This window comes from Oreochromis niloticus, linkage group LG3, assembly GCF_001858045.2.
Source record: "Oreochromis niloticus isolate F11D_XX linkage group LG3, O_niloticus_UMD_NMBU, whole genome shotgun sequence".
Lineage (NCBI taxonomy): Eukaryota > Metazoa > Chordata > Actinopteri > Cichliformes > Cichlidae > Oreochromis > Oreochromis niloticus.
In genome coordinates this window covers 19,578-37,569 of record NC_031967.2, presented here as the reverse complement: position 1 = coordinate 37,569, position 17,992 = coordinate 19,578, and the positions used below count along the sequence as shown (strand labels likewise).

The window sequence follows — 17,992 nt, the reverse complement described above, 5'->3', positions numbered from 1 at the left end:
AACCACCACACTGACATGTTGGTTCTCCAAGCCCTCTGCCCAGTCCAGAGCGAACTTCTGCACTGAGAAGGTTTTTCCAACACCAGCCACGCCGTTGGTCAGAACCACTCTGATGGGTCTCTGTTGGTCAGGTAAGGCTTTAAAGATGTCCTGGCACCTGATTGGAGCGTCATGGAGGGCGTCCATCTTGGAAGCTGTCTCCAGCTGCCTCACCTCATGTTGGGTATGAACCTCTTCACTCTGTCCCTCTGTGATGTAGAGCTCAGTGTAGATCCTGTTGAGGAGGGTTCTACTTCCTGTTTCATCACTTCCTTCAGTCACATGTTCACATCTCCTCCTCAGACTGATCTTATGTTCATCTAAAACCTCCTGCAGACCAACATCTGCTGAAAGAAAGAAAAACAATGAGACTAAAGAGAAAGAAAACTCTTCAATGTCTGAACAACACAAGAAGTCCAGTTTTCAGAAATGAGTCCATCAGCAGACAGATGTTCAGTCTTACTTTGTACACAGCTGCTCTGACTGGCTGTCTGCAGTCCAGCTCTGCTTCTGGATCTTTCTCCACACTGTGCAGAAGCTCTGATGGTGACACAGAAAAGTCAAAGTGGAGATACTTCTGTCCACCTTTGATTAGACTCATTATAAAAAGGAAAAGTGTGAACACAGTCATGTTTCCAGTTCACTGACTTACATTTATTCCATGGACACTCACTCTAACCTGAACCACAGCTACAACCCAACATTGTTGAAGCCTCATCTCCTCCTTTCCTGACTGTAGAGCTTAAATATGCAACAACCAACAAATAAAAGAATTTGGTTCATTTCAAAGAAATTCACACGGTGACCAAGTAAAGTAACCGTAGTAAAGGAGACAACATCCCGTTGATGGTGGGATTATTTGAAAGATTTGCTTTAGTCACGTCACCAAATGCAGTTGAACCACCCGTGGATCCATGTTTGACCATCTACCACTCTGAGCTCTGCTTTTTAATCATTTTATTATTATCATCATTCATTCATTCATTCTTTGGAGGGGGGCTATTTCCTAATGCCGCCCTAATAAGGTGATGTTCAAGGGGAAATATAACAGAAACTCTTTCAGTGTTATTCATGAATAAATTAACAGATAAACTGTGAAGAAGAAAAAACTGAGATTTAAAGGAGAGAGTGAGAAACTTGATCATCCATCCTCATAATCCATGTTTCTCAGTATCTGCTGTGACCATCCTGCAGTAATAACTACAAGTCTACATTTCTGTGACTGTTGATCAATCACAGCAGGAATCTGAGCTCATCTCTGCACACAGAGCAGCTTCAGCTCTGGGATAAACTGCTCGCTTCACGTCCTTCTCAGCTCACAGACACTCATCCTCATATTTGCCTTTAACATTTGATGGTATAATTCATCTGAGTTTACACTTTATCTGCATAAATACAGAAAAACAGAGCCAAACACCATAAACCATCAGTTTCACCATGTAGAATATATTGTTGTTTCCTTGCTTTTAATCCAGAGAAAAACTCTGATTTTGATTTTCTCTGTTCTCTTTGCCACAGCCCATCCCAGCAGCAGCTGAAGCAGCTGACTGTCACAACACTGAATAACCTGGCTGGCACACATGTTAATGTTAGCCATTTAAATATTAGCAGTTAGCTGAGGCCACAAGAAGAAGAGGCCCTAGAAGAACAATGGATGATAAGATTAGATTTTCAAGACTAGGCAGAGACGTGTTTTCCTTTACTGTCTCTTACAGAGGAGGGAGCAGATACCAGACGAGGTCACGGAGGTACGGGGAGGATTCGCAGCAGACAGCAAGACTGCCACGTCCATGCGAGAGAGCGATGGCTACGATAATCTCTGTTTTTGTCTCACTATATAATGTTGTACAGCCCAATTGAGGGTTATCCTCTCTGTGAACCAGATGCTTGATTTCACACAGAAGTCCACCAACTGAATTTGATCAGTTATGGAACGATTTACCTCGACAGGCTCCTTCACTCGCTGCTTTTAAACCTCCTTTAAAACACACTTTTACTCCCTGACCTTTGACCCAGTGTGACATGTTGACTCACTACCTCAGACAGCTTAAAAATAGTCTTTTTGTTTTTTGGTGCTGCCTAAAAGAACCGTAAAATATCCGTCCTATATACAGTTATGTTCATATATTTTTGTACTACATCAGGAAACTCAAAAATATAGTTTGTAATATTTTAATCCTTATTTTTAAAACTGTTTTTGTCATTTTTCTTCTCCCATTGCATCAAAAATCATTATTTACACTGAATAAATGAGTCAGCAGCTCTCTTACATTGTTGCTGCAGGTTCATTACTGAACTGTGGAGGTGTTGCTTTGGACCGGTCACTCCTCACAGACACACAGCTGGATGCTGCAGATCCTGCTTCATCCTCTTCCTCCATCTTCTTGATGTCAGGGTGGAGTTAGTCTGAGAGGCAAACACACACACTCAGAGGTGCTGTTGTACTGGAAGCATCACACTGACGGGTTTCTAAAGTTCTCATTGATCATTTCATGGAGTTTCTGTGGTAAACACTGTCCTGTGACGTATGTGTTATGGTGAGGGTCATGAGGGCTAACCAGCCCCACTCCTTACTCCTCATATTTCAGCCTGAAGCACAAGAACAGCCTCAACCTAACCAGGAGGCTGTAACCTCAAAGGGACTTCATGGTCAGAAATAAAGGTTCAATGAAATGAAGCAGATCATAAAAACATGAGTTCCAACTTTAAAAGAAGCATCCACACGATGACGGCACAGCAGAGGAGCACTTTCTCTAACACACTGATTCAGTTCCACTGACACAAGGACACACACAGGAAGGCACACACACACAAGCCTTTATAAGAAACAACACAATCATCTGCGCTTGTCAATCCAAGTCCTTAGCCCATGAGCCCGCGGTATCACACCACAGATATTCCCTTACTTTGAAAGAATAAAGACAGTTTTCAGAACAGACCTGATGTTTATGCTACAGCCTGTTTACCAATATAATCAATATCAGATATCAGAGCAACAGAAACCTCGGTGATCAGGACGCTGGGACTGAGAACAGGAAGTGGCTCAAACGTCACAGTTTCATGACGTCAGCCTGAACTCCACTCACAGAGTTTCTGTCGCCATTGTAGATTTTAAAGTCCCGTGATGAAGGCGGGTCTTTCTGTGAATCCGCACGCTCATTGGCTAATAGCTCGAGATTGACACATCGTTATCCAATGAGCGTGCGGGAACTTCCGACATAAAGTTGTTTCCTTTGAAAAACCAAAGTCTGATTATTTTTGCCTCCACTGACGGAGCCTGTTGTTCCCGCCACAGAGACACAGTAATGTCAGAGCGGTGTTAACACTCACCCTGCCTCAGCACAGCTCTCACTCTCCTCCTGCTCTCTCACACTAAACGGAGGCTCAGCTAAACTCACTTCCTCTCTACTTACAGGAAACCAGCGCTCAGAGGAGCCGAGCGGCCTCACGTTTCACCCACAGACACGAACAGCGTGGAATTATTTTATGTCATAAGAAGAAACATATTCATGTTAACACTCACCTGCCTCGAGGCTAAACATCAACAGAACACGTGAAGCCTCACAGAGTTTGTATGTCGAGGTGGGTAGGAGGGTTTGAGGGTTTGGGGAGGGGTCAGAGGGAAGAGGTCTCTCAGTCTGGATTCAATTCAATTCAATTTTATTTATATAGCGCCAAATCACAACAGAAGTCGCCTCAAGGCGCTTTATATTGTACAGTAGATAGCACAATAATAAATACAGAGAAAAACCCAACAATCATATGACCCCCTATGAGCAAGCACTTTGGCGACAGTGGGAAGGAAAAACTCCCTTTTAACAGGAAGAAACCTCCGGCAGAACCAGGCTCAGGGAGGGGCGGGGCCATCTGCTGTGATTGGTTGGGGTGGGAGAAGTGAGACAGGATAAAGACATGCTGTGGAAGAGAGACAGAGATTAATAACAGATATGATTCAATGCAGAGAGGTCTATTAACACATAGTGAGTGAGAAAGGTGACTGGAAAGGAAAAACTCAATGCATCATGGGAATCCCCGGCAGACCTACGTCTATTGCAGCCAATGTTCCCTCTAATTTTTCACATGTCTGAGCGAACACACAAACTCCCTGAGCGTCCCTTGGACCACTGTGAGCGACATCAGACGTGTGCACTGTGGTCACGCCAGCATCGAATCCATCCAAGTTACATGGTTTATTAAAATAATCAAATTACAGCATTTACATTTATGTTAGACTACTTTTAATTAACTGCTTTAGCCCACTTACAATGAAAATGTAAAAAAATCTAGTCATTGACCTGTGTAGTATGTTAACACTATTGGAAGTAAAAATAACTTGAACTCCAATTTCGAAAACACAACTTTCTTTTTTTAATTTTTTTTTTTTTTATAAAGCTCTGACTTGTATTATGAGTATGAGTCTGTGGTCTGGGAGAGAGTCCTGTAACTCTGTCTGCAAAATATAGTATATAATGACCAATGCTGGGCAATTAATTATATAGTTACTTCTTCAAAAAAGTAACTCAGATTGGCAAACAACAAAGTTTTTTGCAGCTTTTTTTTAAATGCAGCCAAGGCGCTTTTTTTAAATTAACATTTCAAACTATTTACAGAACAATCAGCTGTTCTGCATCAAATCTGATGTCACACAAATTATTTGTGCCACTCCAAAAAATAATTTCTGTCCACTATGAGATAAAGGAGAACAAAAGCCTGATACCTGCAGGCCTGACAACAGGAGATGTATCACTGCTGTAACACCTCTAACATTCAGCAGTCGCCTCATTGTTCTGACACACACAACAAAACTATTGACTACACTACACACTAACTACACACTAACTACACACTAACTACACAAGATTTGCGTTAAACGTCTCAAATCTCTCACATCTCAAAACACCGCCGTCACTCCTAAAACTTCCCCCAGTTTCTTAACAACTAGATGCCACGTTGCCATATCATGTTTTGATTGGTCGGCATGATACTTTTTTGGACGAATAGGAGGGGTTTGTTTTTGCTCACAAGTGGAGAGGGCTTTATTCTTATAAAACGCCGTTTTTACCGTTTCTTACCACAGTAAACATAAACAACGATAGTATTCAGGAAGAAAAGCAAACATTGCAGATATTTTTATCATAACTCTGGTTTTACGTGGCCGATCAACACAATTTAAAAACTGGTATAAAGTCCACACTTTTTCCGTCAATTGTTCGTCTGTCCTGCTCACATCTCCAATGGTTGGACACGTTGTCATTAATGTGGCTTCACTCCACATCAGCCAGGCCGCTTTGCCAGCTAAAACACCGGTGTCGGCACATAAGGACGCTGTCATAGCCTGTCAATGACGTTGATTGGCTGCGTATATACGCATTATTGGCTGAACTATGGGATAAGGTGGCATCATTCTAATCCCATATGGGAGTAGCCAGTCACTCACTGACTAACACTGCAAAACAGAATTGTTAAAGTATTAATTTTAATTTCAATTCAGGTTAGATTTTTTTGTGCGCAATGCAGATTTTCTGTGCGCAGAGACCGTGCCAGCAGTGCGCAATTGCGCACGTGCGCAGCTTAGAGGGAACATTGATTGCAGCATAACTAAGGGAGGATTCAGGGTCACCTGGTCCAGCCCTAACTATATGCTTTAGGAAAAAGGAAAGTTTTAAGCCTAATCTTAAAGTAGAGATAGTGTCTGTCTCCCGAATCTAAACTGGAAGCTGGTTCCACAGAAGAGGGGCCTGAAAACTGAAGGCTCTGCCTCCCATTCTACTTTTAAATACTCTAGGAACAACAAGTAGGCCTGCAGTGTGAGAGCGAAGTGCTCTAATAGGGTGATATGGTACTACAAGGTCATTAAGATAAGATGGGGCCTGATTATTTAAGACCTTGTATGTGAGGAGCAGCATTTTGAATTCTGGATTTAACAGGAAGCCAATGAAGGGAAGCCAAAACAGGAGAAGTCTGCTCTCTCTTTCTAGTCCCTGTCAGGACTCTTGCTGCAGCATTTTGGATCAGCTGAAGGCTTTTCAGTGAGTTTTTAGGACATCCTGATAATACAGAATTACAGTAGTCCAGCCTGGAAGTAATGAATGCATGAACTAGTTTTTCAGCATCACTCTGAGACAGGATATTTCTAATTTTAGAGATGTTGCGCAAATTGAAGAAAGCAGTCTTACATATTTGTTTAATATGTGCGCTGAAGGACATGTCCTGGTCAAAAATGACTCCAAGGTTCCTCACAGTGTTACTGGAGGCCAAGGTAATGCCATCCAGAGTAAGAATCTGCTTAGATACCATATTTCTAAGATTTTCAGGGCCGAGTACAATAACCTCAGTTTGATCTGAATTAAGAAGCACACTGGACAATCCAAATTGATGGCGTTGCATCTTTCAACGTGTTTGTGGGTCGATTTGGATGCTCCAGGTGTGAGAGCAGCCACTCAGCCTCTACTGCAGATGTGTGTCACAAGTTCATCTAGTAGTAGGTTATGGCACTTGGCCACAGGTGGCAGCAGTGGACTGGCCTCCATGTGAGACTGCTCCAGCTGCTATGTGATAGTCCAGCTGCAAACTGAAGACGTATGCAAGTTTTGGAAATTAAACTGTACAATATAAAGCGCCTTGAGGCGACTGTTGTTGTGATTTGGTGCTATATAAATAAAATTGAATTGAAATTCAGAATATTCTTAACTTAGCTTTAAAACCAATCCAATCTAACTCTCCTCCACACTCAAAAACAAAGACAAACCAACTGACACATCTGAGTCCCTCACTTTCTTCAATCCACTCACTCTCACAAGCTCCACTTAGTCACACTGGCTCTGTTTATTACTAATTACTATTGTCTCCCCAGAAACACTTCCGTTTTATTTTTTCCTATTTGTGTTTTTGTTTTTTGAATTTGCATTTTCTTTTTTCCTCTTTCTGTTGTGTTTTTTGTGCTTTTGCAGCGTTTTTGTTATTGCTGGTGTTTTCTTAAAAAATAAAAAAAAATAAAAGTTAAAAATGTATTGTGCATGAAACAGGAATTCAAACGTGGCTCAGATGTGTGTCACAAGTTAATCTGGCTGTAGGCTATGGCACTTGACCACAGGTGGCGGTAATTTATGGGCTCAAAATGTGGTCATAAATATTTTGTACTTGTAAATCAGGATTTGTATGTGTAAAAAGAATTTGTGCGTGCGTAAAAAAGATTTGTATGTGTAAAAAAGATTTGTGTGTGTGTAAAAAAGATTTGTATGTGTAAAAAAGATTTGTGTGTGGACTTAGCCAAAACCCCCCTGCAAGTTACAAGTACGAATTTTGACCCTATTTTTCTTCCTGTCATCTGATTGGTCAATGTCATGTCAATCACAAATGTAACAATCCAATCAGAGAACAGATGGGTTTGGCTGTCGGAGGGGCACTTTTTTGAACTGCAGGTCCTTGAAGGGTAATACAGTTTGAAGCTGGAGGATCTCTATATAAATATCCGATAGCAGCTTGGTCCGCTAACTTTCAGCAGCTGTTGAAAGGATAAAGTTGTGGTATATCAGTGGTTAGAAATACCATTATTACTTTAGGATTAGTTTAACACAAAGTCAGGGCTGACCCGGGACCATTGCTGTGAGTCACAGTGCGCAGCATAAAGGTCCTTTCACATCGGACGCAGCATGTGCTGCTAATGCTAACTGCTAACTAAAAGCAAAGGATCCAGAATTTGTTGCGCTGGCTGCTGAGCTCTGTGGGTTTTTGCAGCAGCTCTACCTGTACTAGATGCACCTGCTCCTTGTTGTTTCTATCTCTGACTTTATGTCCTCTACAACAGTTTCTGGTTTTTTTTGCTAGTTCTTCAAATGTTCATGTATGCTAATTCATAACGAACAACGAACAATACAGCTTTGTAATGAAGACTGTCATTTCCAAAACACTGCCCCCCCCCCCGCGCGGTCCGCAGCGCTGTATTAAACACGTAGACCTGTGACACAAAAATCACCAAACTCGGACGACCACAGACTGTTTTCCTTCGTGGTGATGAAGGAAAACGCTGGGTTGGCATGTAAAAGGGCATTTATTCCCTTCAAAGACCTGCAGTTCAAAAAAGTGCCCCTCCGACAGACAAACCCATCTGTTCTGTGATTGGATTGTTACATTTGTGATTGACATGACATTGACCAATCAGATGACAGGAAGAAAAATAGGGTCAAAATTCGTACTTGTAACTTGCAGGGGGTTTTTTGGCTAAGTCCACACACAAATCTTTCTTACACATACAAATCTTTTTTACGCACGCACAAATTCTTTTTACACATACAAATCCTGATTTACAAGTACAAAATATTTATGACCACATTTTGAGCCCATAGTAATTGACTTGACTCCATTTGAGTGCGCACAAAGTAAACTGCACACTTTAGTTGTGAAGCGAAAACACTGAAATGGCAGTAATAACACGTACGAGGGGAACGATAACGAAGACGAGATGCTCCTGATCGTTACTCTTGCTGTCCTGTGAACAGCATCGGCGTGGTGTTAATTGTTTGCTTTTGATTTTGCGATCGCCCCGTGAATGAGAACATGACCAGGTAAACCCGCTGCGCGCTCCCGCGGGCGGTAATCACGATCACTGTCTAGCACAACACCTGGAGCTCAGGGGGCAAAACAATCGCATGAGTGCTGCTGTGACTGAGGAAGAATAAAGTAGTCATGGTAAGCCAATCACATGACCACTTAAAGATGACAAAGCAACACGGTGATATATACCAGTTTATAAATTGTGTTGATAGTTTATTTTTATTTATAGATTTATAGGCCACGTAAACCAGAGTCATGATAAACAATATATACGTGTTTTTTCCTCAATAGTTTCATCATGTAAGGACAGCGCTAGCAAGCACTCTGGGGAAGTTTTAGGAGTGTGTGTGTGTGTGTGTGTGTGTGAGAGAGAGAGAGAGAGAGAGAGCAGAAAAAGAGAGAGCGAGTTTTGAGATGTGAGAGATTTGTGACGCTTAGCGTGTTTGGAGTGTGTAGTTAATGTGTTGTCTTGTGTAGTTAGTGTGTAGTGTTGTGTTTGTGTTGTGTGTCAGAACAATGAGGCGACTGCTGTCTCCAGATAGAAACAGCAGTGATACACCTGCTGCTGTCAGACCTGCAGGTATCAGGCTGTGATGTTCTCCTTTATAGTGGACAGAAATGATTTTTTTGGAGTGGCACAAATAATTTGTGGCATCTTATTGAAGAACAGCTGATTGTTCTGTAAATAGTTTGAAATGGTTATTTAAAAAATCAAGGTAAAAGGTAAATGGCTGCAAATAACTTTGTTGTTTGCAAAACTTGTGCATAGGATTTTTAAATTGACAAATTATATTTGCATTTAAAGTTATGAAATATGATTCATTAAACATGTTTGTGGTTGTTACAGTAAAAATAGAACTTTTTCTACTCTTATTTTATATTTTTTGTCTGATTTTAGATCAATTGTGTTAATACAGTATGTCAAACTGAAAACATGACTGTAAATTCAGACACGTGAGGTTGTGCTGATGATACCAAACAAGACAAAGTAAATAGTTTTTAAAGGTGAAATGTGGAGGAAACATCAAAAGTAGTTAAAAATGACCAATTATACCCTGGAGCCCACAGGGTTAAACGTTTTTTTTTAAAGTAACGCAATAGTTACTTTTCAAGTCATTAATTACTTTTAGAATATTGTAACTCAGTTACTAACTCAGTTACTTTATTGAAGAAGTAACTAGTAACTATAATTAATTACTTTTTCAAAGTAACCTGCCCAACACTGCAAACATCTGTTTGACCAACGCCAGTTGATTTGGATCAGCGGTCCAAACAATTTGAACGATTGTTATGTTTCCTTTTGTGTTGAGTTTGACTGATATTTGCTGGATATCAAATGTTTTAAAGCTATGCAACCTTTATCTGTACATAGCAGTTAAACTGTTTAGATCAATCTTTATTGATAATATACATTGTTTATTTATTTATGAATTACTGTGTACACAAGAATAAGTTAATGTATTAAGCTAAACTGGCTGAAAGTTTTGTATTATTCTTGTGAATGTTTTTATTGACCCTGTTTATTTAATGCAGGTCAGGTGACCCTTTAGGGGTTTAAAATGCCGAGCCAATGAACGGCTGGGAGCAGGAATCTTTCTTCATTGAAGCTTCCACTTCCACTGGTCTGGTAGGAAGTTGTCAAAGACGATGCTCTGCCTCCTCCTCCTCCTGAGCATGAAGCAGGTATGGAGGAGATCCAGGCTCCAGACATCCAGAGGCCCTCAGAGCACAAGAGAGCAAGGAAGACCAACAGAGGGGCAGCTGCACCACTATCCCGGAAAGAGCTGAGGAGAGCCCGGATGAGGGGTCAGCCACGGAGCAGAAGCCAGGGGGGGTTCCAGTGACATGCCCGTGAGCTCCGCCGGCAGCCAGCTGTGCCAGAGTGACCGAGCCCCAGGCTGAGAGGCCGAGGGCACCCCACCCCCGAAGGAGCCCGAGCGAGCCCCAGGTTCCAGGCCCCGACAAGCAGCCACCAGGAGTGAGCCAGTGCGTACCTGGACGCCCATCCCTGGACACAAAGAACCACCAACGCACCGATGTCTGAGGGCGTCCGCCACTGGCAGGGGGAGTGGTGGGGGAGATAGGCCTCCATGCCTTGGAGGACCTGAGATGTCCCTAGAGAGGTGGCGTCTGATACCCAACCTGACATATAGACACAGACAAACAGGCACACACAGATACAAACATCCATTCCCACCCTCATGCTCTCATATGCAATTACTCAGAAGCAGGTAAGCACAGAGCCCCTCCTGATAGCCCTCAATGTCTACGTGTATTTAAAATTGAGAGGTGGGCAACGGCGCCAGGGGTGAGGTCGTACACCCTGATGGTCTTCTGGATGCCGTGTAGCGTGCCCACCCCCAAGGTCCTATATGTATGTGTTATGAGAGTGTGAGTAATGTGAATGTCTAAGTTGTGGGATAAAATTGAGGCACAGGCAGCCAGAAGGGGACAGAGGGGGGGATGCCTCCCTGCACCCTGGTGACACACCTTTACCCCAAGGCCCTGCATGTGTGGGTGATTGTGGTGGAGCGGGAAGAGGGAGGCAGCTGGAGATGAGGAGGGAAGGAAGGGAGGGGCAAAGGGGCCCAGGCCCATCCGGACCGGGGCCCAGTTCAGCAGCGCCGCCCGGCCCCACAGAGCTCGGGACGGCCCACCGGATCCCACCACAGAGAAACTGCACCCACCCTGTCATCCACTCATCCTCCAGACTACACAAGACAATAGACACCCAGGCTGAGTTCTTCCTCCACCTCTCCTATATCTCCCCCACCTGAAGAGTGAGTTGCTGGAGAGAGGAGACCTCCTGCAAGATGTAACAGCCTCCCCCACCAGTCTTCCATACAAACGTTAGACATGCAAACACTCAACACAGCAACACTGAAAGCATTTGAGTGTAAATTTCATTCAAATCAAACTTTATACACAATTACAATAATGGAAAAAAGTCTAAATATTAAAACACTACAACCGCCGAAGAAACAAATAAAACCAACAACAATCAACATCAAAATATGATCATAGAAAAATAGAAGAAGAAGATGACAGCTCCAGCACCGCCCACGACCCTGAAAAGGATACGCGGAAGCAAACGGATGGATGGAAAAATAGAAGAGACATATCACACAATTCACATACGTTCATGTGATCTCTATGTTCAAAAAACCCAATAACCTTGAATCCTTCTTTTAAATTACATTTAAATTTCTGCTGGCAGCAAAGAAATTAATCAGAAATTAACCACAATTAATCTGCAGCTTCATCAATGTGATGCTGAGTTTCTGACTGAAATTGAGTCTGAACATGTCTGACTCTGTTAAACAGTCAGAGTGTTTCTCTAACAGCAGGAGCATCTTTACACTCAGCTTCACACAGACGAGCTGAGGAATGATCAAGCAAACTTCTTGTTCTGTCATTTTTAACAGCAGCTTGCATCCAAAGATGTTGCACTACTGCCATCTCCTGGCTTTTACTCTTACTTCTCTTCCAGATCCTCAGATCCTCTTGATGACATCAGTATTTCTCAAAAATGAAAAACCACTCCTTTCACCTCATCATGACTTAACTGATTAACCACTTTTTCATACCCTCAACACTCTCCTTTGACTTCTATACTTCCTGCAACTAATAACCACATGTTCAACCGTCTCCATAGCATTACACCATCACATAACCCAGTCGGATGTTTCCCCATCATAAAAAGAGAACCATTCAGAAAGCAATGACCTGTTTGTATTCTCCTGCTGCCTATTTAACCCACGACTCCTCTTAACTTCTATTGTGTTTTGTACCCCATGTCTCCCTTTTGTTCCATTATCCCATGCCATTCTCCAGAAATTCTTACTTTGTGTCCAAACTATTCTTTTCCCTCAGATTTCAACAATGGTATCTGCACATCTATGTCTACTTTTTTAACAGCTGCTTTAGCCAACCTATCTGCTCTTTCATTACCCACAATACCTCGGCTGAGGGGGTCAGAGCAGCACAGTCTCTTTCAGCACACATGGATATTTCATCAGTCTCATAAACACTGAGAACAATTTGTGTAGAGACTAAAGAAACAGTCCACACATAATTGAACAAAAGGCCTCTAAAGTTCTGTGGTTGCCACATTTCCACATGACTGTTTAATTACAGCAAAAACCATAATTATAATTATCTTGATTGATATTGTAATCTCAGTTTTCAACACAATTGTTCATTAACTTAAACAATGTTACAAGATAAATATATATTCTTAGTGCTTATTTTCTGATTAGATTGTTTTATGTATTTTAATAAGAGAGGCCTTTATAAACCAAGCCGATGAGGCGAACAGGAGACCGGTCTAAAAAGATTTAAAGGTAAGCACAGCCTGTTCAAAGAAAAAAGCCAATTGTGCAGATTGGATGAATTCTAAATTATCTGTTCGCCGAGCTGATGATCTTCACCATTAAATTGGCTCAGTAGTGGTGAAATTAAAGTAAATTATAAAATCTGTTAAGTAGATTTCGGGTGACATGTCCATGGTGATTTTGGGTCATTTGTGATAAATAAAAAGTAAAGTCTGGGGAATATTTGATGAAAACTTGTTGTTAATGCTGGGGTGAATTTTAAAGTTGATGTGACGTGTGCTTAAAGTTGATGTGTTATGTGTGTCAATTGTGTTACGTCAGCCAAGAAAAGAGATTAGATTAGGACATTCGGTTCTTCTTCTTCCTAGCGGTTTATATCCCGCGACGCAGGGTCCGCTATCTTGCATGCCTTCCTCCACTTCTTCCTATCAAGGGCGTCTTCTGGTGTAACATTCACAGCCTTCATATCATCCTTGATTCGGTCCATCCAGCGCTTTTTTGGTCTTCCTTGTGGCCTGTTTCCCTCCAGATCTAATTGGTGGGCTGTCTTTGCGATAGAATTTTTATCGCTACGGACAACATGGCCATACCATCGGAGCCTCGCTTCTCGCATCTTGTCTGTGATCGGTGTCACTCCCCATTGTTTCCTGACCTCTTCGTTCCTCACTCGGTCAAGTCGTGTGAGACCCAGAGGCCACCTCAGCATCTTCATCTCCATGGTGTGAAGAGCTTGTTCATGTTTGGTCATCGCTGGCCAGCACTCTGACCCGTAGAGTGCCACTGGGCGCACAATCGACTTATAGACTTTCACCTTAAGATAGATTGGCATTCTCTTGTCGCATAAGACTCCACTCACCTGACGCCACTTCATCCACGCTGTGTTGACACGGAGTCTGGCGTCTGGCAGGGTTTCGCAGTCTGAGGTGACAAGGGACCCGAGGTACTTGAATTGGGCAACTTTAGTCAGCGGCTCGCCATCGATAGTGATGGTACTGTTGGTCTGGGGGCCGCATTCAAGGTACTCTGTCTTCTTGATGTTCAGGCGCATGCCGTTTTCGGAGAGCCGGTCTTTCCATGCTTGTGTTTGGATTTGCAGGGCTAGGCAGTTTTCTGTTTCTGATAGGCACACATCATCTGCATACAGGAGGCTCCATGGATGTGGTGATTGCAGATCAGCCGTCGCGGTGTCCATACAGAGAGTGAACAGCAGGGGCGAGAGGGCCGAGCCTTGGTGGACACCAACGGTAATTGGGAAGGCTGGTGATATTCCCGCTGAACATCGGACCTCGCTTGTGACATTACGGTAGAGCAGCTGAGTCCATTTCACATAAGCTTCCGGGGCACCATGATTAGGACATTCGGTTAAGGGATTTAATTCCCAAATTGATTATAGGCTTGGACCCGAGCATCAGATAAATAAACTGGCGATTACAGTCCACAGTGGTGCTTCTAAATGTATTTAAATTGATCTAGGACTGGGGTTGGACTCCTAGGAGCGCAGTGTTCAGCATGTGGCAACGACTCCTGATCGTGGACGCGCGGTAAGGCCTGGTGACGTCCAGTTAGCCCGGGTGGTTCCCGCGAGGATTCAAACTCCCGTTAATAACCAAGTGGTCGAGGATCACTTCTTTTCTGCGCTGTTTGAACGAAGAGCTTGGCTCAGGCGTGACCATTTCAATGCGGGTGACAGGAACAGCTTTAAGTAAAGCTTCAGGCGCCAGTTAAATACTGAGATGCTGGTTAAGTGGAGCTTCCGGTCAAGCTGCGGGGAGCGCTTAAATTAATATAGGGCCTAGAAATTTGACCGTTATCGGTGACGGCGTTCCCGAAGCGGGTTGATTGACCAGCAAGGTTGGACCTGGGCTTAGAGGCTTTTAAATTTGTCGAAATTGTGTAAGAAAAGTCTGGTATCAGCAGAAGCGGGCATAAGGGTTGGACCCGGGCGTTGGACGCCAGAAAACCCCCGTAGGGATCATGGTGTTTGTGTCTGTGTGTACTTGGGTTGTCTGATTATTGTGTATTGCTGCAAGTGTGCAAGAATTCTGCTAACCACGCTGAGGATTTTGATGTGAAGGATGTCGTTTGGTTAATGTTTGCAAATGCAAAGAGCTTAGTATATGTGTGTGTGTGTGTGTGTGTGTGTGCTGAGGGTGCATTCTTTTTATATTAAAATCAGTAGTTACAGAGGGTATATAGAGTGTGAACATAAAATAAGAGCTCGATTACGCTGTAGAAACGGATGAAAGTCCAGTGAGTGAAGAGTGTGTGTGTGTGTGTGTGTGTGTGTGTGTGTGTGTGTGTGTGTGTGTGTGGCAGGAAGTGAAGCAGGAAGTCTGAATAGAGCTTGTGAGCTTGTGAGAGACGTTTCAAAATGAAAACAGAGGAATTAGAGAATGAAAGTGCTAAGTAATAGTAATGAAAATGATATTAAATCAATGTCTTAGTGTGTTAATACAGGTGCCCATGGACTTGCTCAACCTCCTGGAAGAATACAGCAGAAAAATGATAGATTAACAGAATTGGGACGAAAACAGGCCAGGCTTTGGTTTAAGATTTCACAGCTTCACCTCTCATCCTGTCCTTATCCTGAGAAGAAGCTTAAAGGACAGTTAATCTCCTGATGAAGACAGAAGATAGACAGAACAGCACCGTGGACTTGAAGAATTAACAGCAGGCAAAAAGACACTGAAGGCTCCAGCAATGGTCAATGGTAACTTTATTGTCCCTAACGGGAAATTGATTTGCAGTATGTCCGTACAAACAAACAAACAGACAACCAACACATCACATACACTCACCAAAATAATATAATATAATATAAGCCTGAGAAAACAACCTAGATTTTTCATCAAAAAAGTGCAATATGCAATGGCAACAACACTTATGGTTTAGTGTTATTAACTATGATAATAGCAGTAGGTACAAAAGACAATCTATGTCTCTTTGTCTTCACTGCAGGCACTTTATAATGACGACCTGATGGAAGCAGTTGAAAATCATTAAAGAGACGATGATCTGAACACAACAGGACAGAGGTTGCCTTCCTCAGCACCTGCCTGTTATAAAAGTCCACAAGCTGGACCTGAGGCCTCCCTGAAATCTGACCTGCCACTTTAACCAGGTTGTTAAGTCTGGTCTTATTATTCAGGGACATATTACCGTACCAAGCAATGATACTGTCATGGTCCTGGGTCGGTGACCCAGTGTTTTTGGTTCTGGACTTTTACTTTTGATGGTTTGTATTATGACTGTTGATTTGGGTTTCCTAGGGTTTAGTGGTGTTCCCTCTGTTTGGTGTCTTCCCTGCTTGTGCATCCCCTTAGTGTAGTAGGTCTCTGTGTTTAGTCCGCGTCTCTGAGTCTGTGTCATTACGTGCATGTGTTTCCTGTTTTACTTTGAAGGTCTCTGTCTTATGTCAGCGTGTTCTGTTTACGTTTCCCCTGCCCCGTCAGCTGTTATGTTTCCCAGATGTGTTTCCCTCCTGTTTCCCATCCCCTGATTACTGGTGTGTATTTATAGTGTGTGTTCACCCGTTCTCGTTGCTGGTTCGTCTGTGTTGTTTCCCCTCGGTCTCCCTGCGTCTCTCCGTGTGTATTTCCCCGGACCTCCCTGCATCTTCGTTTCTGGTTTGTTTTGTTAGTTTTACCCAGTTTAGGTTCCAGGTTCATGTTCCCAGTGCCATTGTTGTTTGTATTTCCTTTTGTTTAATAAATACTCACCTGCACCTGAGCTGCCGCATTTTGGGTCCTAATATATTCCACACGTCTGCCACACCGGACGTGACAGATACAGAGGTTAAAACAGATTCAATAAAACTTTTATAAAAAAGAGTCATCACTTCAGATGAAACATTAAAACCTCTCCACCTCCTTAAAAAGTACAGTCTTTGTTGAACCTTTTTCACTGTAGCAGCAAGATGTGACTCAAAGGACAGAGCCTTATCAAGAACAAGCCCCAAATACTTATAACTGTCCACCAGTTCAATGGCTGCACCATTTACCACTGTTAGTGCAGGATGGGGGGATGTCTTCCTGAAGTCAGTTACCATGTCCTTGGTTTTCAAGGTGTTAATCATTAAGAAGGACTGATCACACCACCAAACAAACTCATCCACAACAGGCCCATGGGAATCCTCTTCACCATGAAGGAGGCTTACAATGACTGTGTCATCTGCGTATTTAATGAAATGCCTGTTGGCCTGTGTACTGCGACAGTCATTAGTGTACAAAATATACAGTAGAGGAGAGAGACAACAACCTTGTGGTGAGCCAGTAGAAGAGTTCAGCTGTTTGGAAAAACAGCCGTTTACTCTCACACACTGAGATCTGTCAGTTAAAAAGTCTAAAATCCAACCAACGAGATTAAAATCAAGTTTAAACTGGTTAAGAAGTTTATCAACTAAAAGATGTGGCTGGATAGTATTAAAAGCTGAAGAAAAATCAATAAATAAGAGCCGAGCATGAGCTTTGGCGCCATCAAGATGGAGATAAAGGAAGTTCAACAGAGTGACCACTGCATCATCCACACCTCTACAAGGCCTGTATGCAAATTGTAGTGGGTCTATAAGCTTCTCTACTTGCTGCAGGATCTCCTTCCTGACAAGTTTTTCAAAGGACTTCATCACTAAGGAAGTTAAAGCCACAGGCCTAAAATCATTTAATGATGTAGGTTTTGTGCTCTTAGCAACTGGAGAAATAATTGATTTTTTCCATACCTCTGGAACCTTCTGTTGCTGAAGAGATAAAAGAAGGATGTAATAAAAAATACTGCATAATTGCTCAGCGCATGTTCTAAGCACCTGGCCACATATATTATCAGGACCTGGACTTTTATTAGTCTTACTCATTTTAAAAAGATTTCCCACCCTTCTTTCATCAAAGAACAAAGCTGGGGCGCTCTGGTGCTCTCTATTAAGAAATCAAGTGTATTCCTTGAATTATAATTATCATTAAATCTCAAATAAAATCTATTCAGCTCATTGGCTAACTGAGAGTCTGAACTAAAACCAGGGAGACTTATCTTACCAGTCATGTGTTTCATGCCTGCCCAGGCCACCCTTAAGTTAT

General features: G+C 42.6%; 1 protein-coding gene and 1 long non-coding RNA gene across 4 annotated transcripts; both read right to left on the bottom strand.

The window, feature by feature from the left end:
• Positions 1-330: 330 nt before the first annotated feature.
• Positions 331-3,691, bottom strand: LOC109196145 (uncharacterized). Of its 3 annotated transcripts, none has more exons than XR_002057609.2 (4): positions 3,563-3,691; positions 2,310-2,445; positions 503-579; positions 331-386 (listed from the first exon to the last, which is right to left on the bottom strand). It is a non-coding gene; the product is annotated as an uncharacterized LOC109196145 (long non-coding RNA). The 3 variants fall into 3 exon arrangements; XR_002057613.2 differs by having other exon boundaries at positions 3,370-3,580; XR_002057610.2 differs by lacking the exon at positions 3,563-3,691 and adding an exon at positions 2,979-3,115.
• Positions 3,692-12,763: 9,072 nt separating this feature from the next.
• Positions 12,764-14,172, bottom strand: LOC109196128 (uncharacterized). The gene has a single exon (XM_019349421.2). The coding sequence runs from the start codon at positions 14,116-14,118 to the stop codon at positions 13,291-13,293; it is 828 nt and encodes a 275-aa protein (XP_019204966.1). The 5' UTR covers positions 14,119-14,172; the 3' UTR covers positions 12,764-13,290.
• Between the last annotated feature and the right edge of the window lie 3,820 nt (positions 14,173-17,992).